This window comes from Lupinus angustifolius, chromosome LG02 (assembly GCF_001865875.1).
Source record: "Lupinus angustifolius cultivar Tanjil chromosome LG02, LupAngTanjil_v1.0, whole genome shotgun sequence".
Taxonomy (NCBI): Eukaryota; Viridiplantae; Streptophyta; class Magnoliopsida; order Fabales; family Fabaceae; genus Lupinus; species Lupinus angustifolius.
This window is the reverse complement of record NC_032010.1, coordinates 8019523-8023163: the sequence shown is the minus strand read 5'-3', so window position 1 is coordinate 8023163 and position 3641 is coordinate 8019523. Positions and strand designations below refer to the sequence as shown.

The following is a 3641-nucleotide window of genomic DNA, read 5'->3' as shown; positions in this document are numbered from 1 at the left end:
AGATTGTTAATTATTCATTAGATTCGTATAAACGATTTCTTAAAAATAAAACTGAAAGTTGATTCAAACCAAACTACATTTTTTGTTTTGTTCGATTCTATTGGTTTCTTAGTTCAATCTAGAACCACTTACATCCAAAAGAAAAGGAGATGGAACAACTTAATGAAAAAGAAAACCATTTGTGATAAGATGGAAGATGAGAGTCCATGATTGAATCAAACTTCTACATATGATTGTTCTGAAAAATAAGTGTCATACTGTTCCCACAACATAGAAATAATGAGTGTGATATATGGTATTAAAGAATGGATTATATTGAATTTGGAACCCCTGCAGCAAGCTTTGCCCTTAGATCCTTTCTTAATATTTTACCTGAGGGTGACTTTGGAATGGCTTCAATGAAGAATACTCGATTTATTCTTTTATAAAACACCACCTGCGTGCAAAACATGAAACATTATTTATTAGATTAGATGCCTATAACTTTATTATCTATATTTCTTTCAGTAAAAGGTACCTGTTTTGAGATGAAGAGCTTGATTTCATCCTCAGTTGTGTTAATATCAGCATTTGATCTGACCACAAATGCAACTGGGACCTCTCCAGCAGCTTCATCCTTCATTCTGAAAATTATAAATTGCACCCATCATATTTAAATGAATCCATAATTAAGTGTAAAGCATGATATTTAACATATATTTATTGTCTCATATCTTATTCCGAACTAATGAAAACATAACATGTCAATTTAAAATTTTAAACATTCATTACTATTGTTGTTTTTATTACATTATCATTAGTCAGGACAACATGCCAAAAAAAATCTGAAATAACAAATATTTGTTCTTAAAATACTAGTATGGATTCAAGGGTAAGTAAAGTTACGGGATAAGAGCAGCATCAGAGATGTTAGGATGAGAGAGAAGGAGAGCTTCAAGTTCAGCAGGAGCAACTTGAAAACCTTTGTATTTGATCAATTCCTTTAGCCTATCAACTATGAACAATTCATCATCATCATCTATGTATCCAATGTCACCTGTATGCAACCAACCTTCTTTGTCTATTGTTCTCTTTGTTGCCTCCGGATCATTTAGATAACCTATTCAACATTATTATTTAACAATATTCATTATATATGAATGCTTCCTTAATTTCAGAGTCTATGTACCCATATTTTGTAAATGTAAGAAATCATATTATTATAAATATTAAGAATACCTTTCATGATTTGGTCACCTCTAATGCAAATTTCACCAGGTTGATTTCGTGGCAAAGAATTATCAGTTTCAGGATCCACAACCTTCATCTCTGCATTCCTAACAACAGTTCCACATGCACCTGCTTTTACATCTATAGGCTCTTTAGCAAATATTAAACACATTGCTAATACTGGACCTGCTTCTGTCATCCCATATCCCTGTAAATAATCATAAATTTATTCTTAATCCTTTCTACTACTATTTCACTAAGCAAAAATAATGAATTAAGTTTAGACTAATCATATTTTCATGCTACATACTCAACATAAAAATAAAATATTATAATACTAATAACAAAAGTGACAAACTGCATCACAATTGGGAAAACTATCACATTAGATTTTCCCTCATACTCCTCCTTTTTATTCCAACTTTACAACTAAATGGTCATAAACATCTAGGTTATATCATCATTCTAAGGAACTGAGTTTACATGTCACATTTTATATATCTGTCCAATTAAAAATATTATATAATTAAAAAATCATAAAAACAGAAACTAATATTTTTATATTATTTTATGAAGTAGAGTTATAATCTTTTCCAGTAAAGGATCTATATTCCATTCTAGGAAGGTGTAAAATGAATGATACCTGTCCAAGTTTGGCATTGGGGAATTTGGCCCTAACAGTTTGTTGAAGTTCTTTAGCAAGGGGAGCTCCACCAGATTTCAACACCCTAATGGAAGATGTGTCATACTTATCAAGATCTGGTGACTTGGCAATGGCCAACACAATGGGTGGCACAACTGGTGCAATACTAACTCTGTGTTTCTCAATAAGTCCCAACAAGGAATTGATGTCAAATTTTGGCATTAACAAAATGGCTGCTTTGGCTCTCAACCCACACAGAAACACAGAGTTGAGGGAGTAGATGTGAAACAAGGGAAGCACACATAGTATAACATCCTCAGTGTGAAAGTAAAGGTTTGGGTTGTCTCCATCTACTTGCTGTGCTATGCTAGTCACCAACCCTTTGTGTGTTAGCATCACCCCTTTTGGCAATCCTATTCATACCAATGGCAATTATTATTAGTTATAATAGGTATGTTAGTTGGTTAGAATATCTTGGTGAATAAGTGACATAGATTTGGGACACAAATGTTATTAGTGTTTTAAATTCAGTTGTGGTCGTGATTGTAGTCATAGTCACGGTTGTAGCTATTACGATTGCGGTAATTGTGAGTCTGTGACCATGGCGATGTGGATTGTAGTTGTTGCGGTGTGAATTATTTTTTTAATTAAATAAATATTTTTGAATTAAATGCAGCTTGTTCGATATGGTTGCGTTGTGGCTTAATTCAGCCGCGTCATTGTTAATCGATGTCACACTACAGTTACAGTGTGAAGCGGTTATGATGGTCATCACAAGCATAATATTGCGGTCGCATCACGTGATGTGGTCCACAATTTAAATCACAGTATGTTATTTTCATTCTACCTAACTCACATAGAAAGGTTGTATCACCTGTTGTGCCTGAGGAATAAGGCAATGTAACCACATCATCAGGGTTGATTTTTACTTGTGGCATTTCATTCTCATCAGCCTCAACAAGCTCAGAGAAATTTAAATGTCCTTCTTCCACTAGTGGAGTTGAATCCACAAACATGAGCTTCACACCCAACAAATCCTTCACTTTCTCATAGTAGCTGCCTTGTGTTATAAGCAACTTGGTATTGGAAGCTTTTGCTTGTTTAGCAATCTCAGCTTGAGTGAAAAAAGGGTTAGCAGCAGTGGTCACAGCACCTCTAAAAGAAGCACCAAGAAAAGCAAACACAAATTGTGGACAATTGGGGAGAAGAATCATGACCACATCACCTTGTTGTATCCCTATTTTGTTGAGGCCTGAGGCAACTTTTCTTGCAGTGAGTTCTACATCATAGTAGGTGTAGATTTCACCATTTGGAGCATTAATCAGACAAGGTCTTGTTCCAAACTTTGAGAGATTCTCAAAGCAATATGAATGAAGGGGAAGGTGATTGGGGATGTAGATATCTGGAAGTTTGGACTTGAATATGATATCCTTTTTTTGTTGCTTTGTATCATTTCCAATAGCCATATTGCGATGAGATTAATGGGATTGAAAAATAAGGAATGAGAGTGAGTGTGTTTTGTCTCGAGAATGAATGAGGCTATGCCCTTAGGAGAATGAACAACAGTTATGATTGTATTTGTAATAGAGTTGGTTAAGGTGACCCAGAAGCAACAATTGAGGATGGTTTAATGTGGTTGTTGGTGAAGGGATAAAATGGACATTTAGGAAAACTTTGAAAAGGAACAAATATAAAAAATATGGCTTAAGATGTTGTTCGGTATTGAAGGGTCCAATATTAAATAGATTTATAGATACATGACACATAGAAATTCAACAATCAAGATTTT

General features: G+C 34.1%; 1 protein-coding gene across 1 annotated transcript; it reads right to left on the bottom strand.

Annotated features, from left to right (window-relative positions):
* LOC109335030 (4-coumarate--CoA ligase 1-like) lies at positions 243-3411 on the bottom strand. Its single transcript, XM_019571071.1, has 6 exons — positions 2727-3411; positions 1853-2265; positions 1219-1417; positions 886-1099; positions 518-623; positions 243-436 (listed from the first exon to the last, which is right to left on the bottom strand). Exons 1-6 carry the CDS (start codon positions 3316-3318, stop codon positions 311-313), a joined length of 1650 nt encoding a protein of 549 aa, XP_019426616.1. The 5' UTR covers positions 3319-3411; the 3' UTR covers positions 243-310.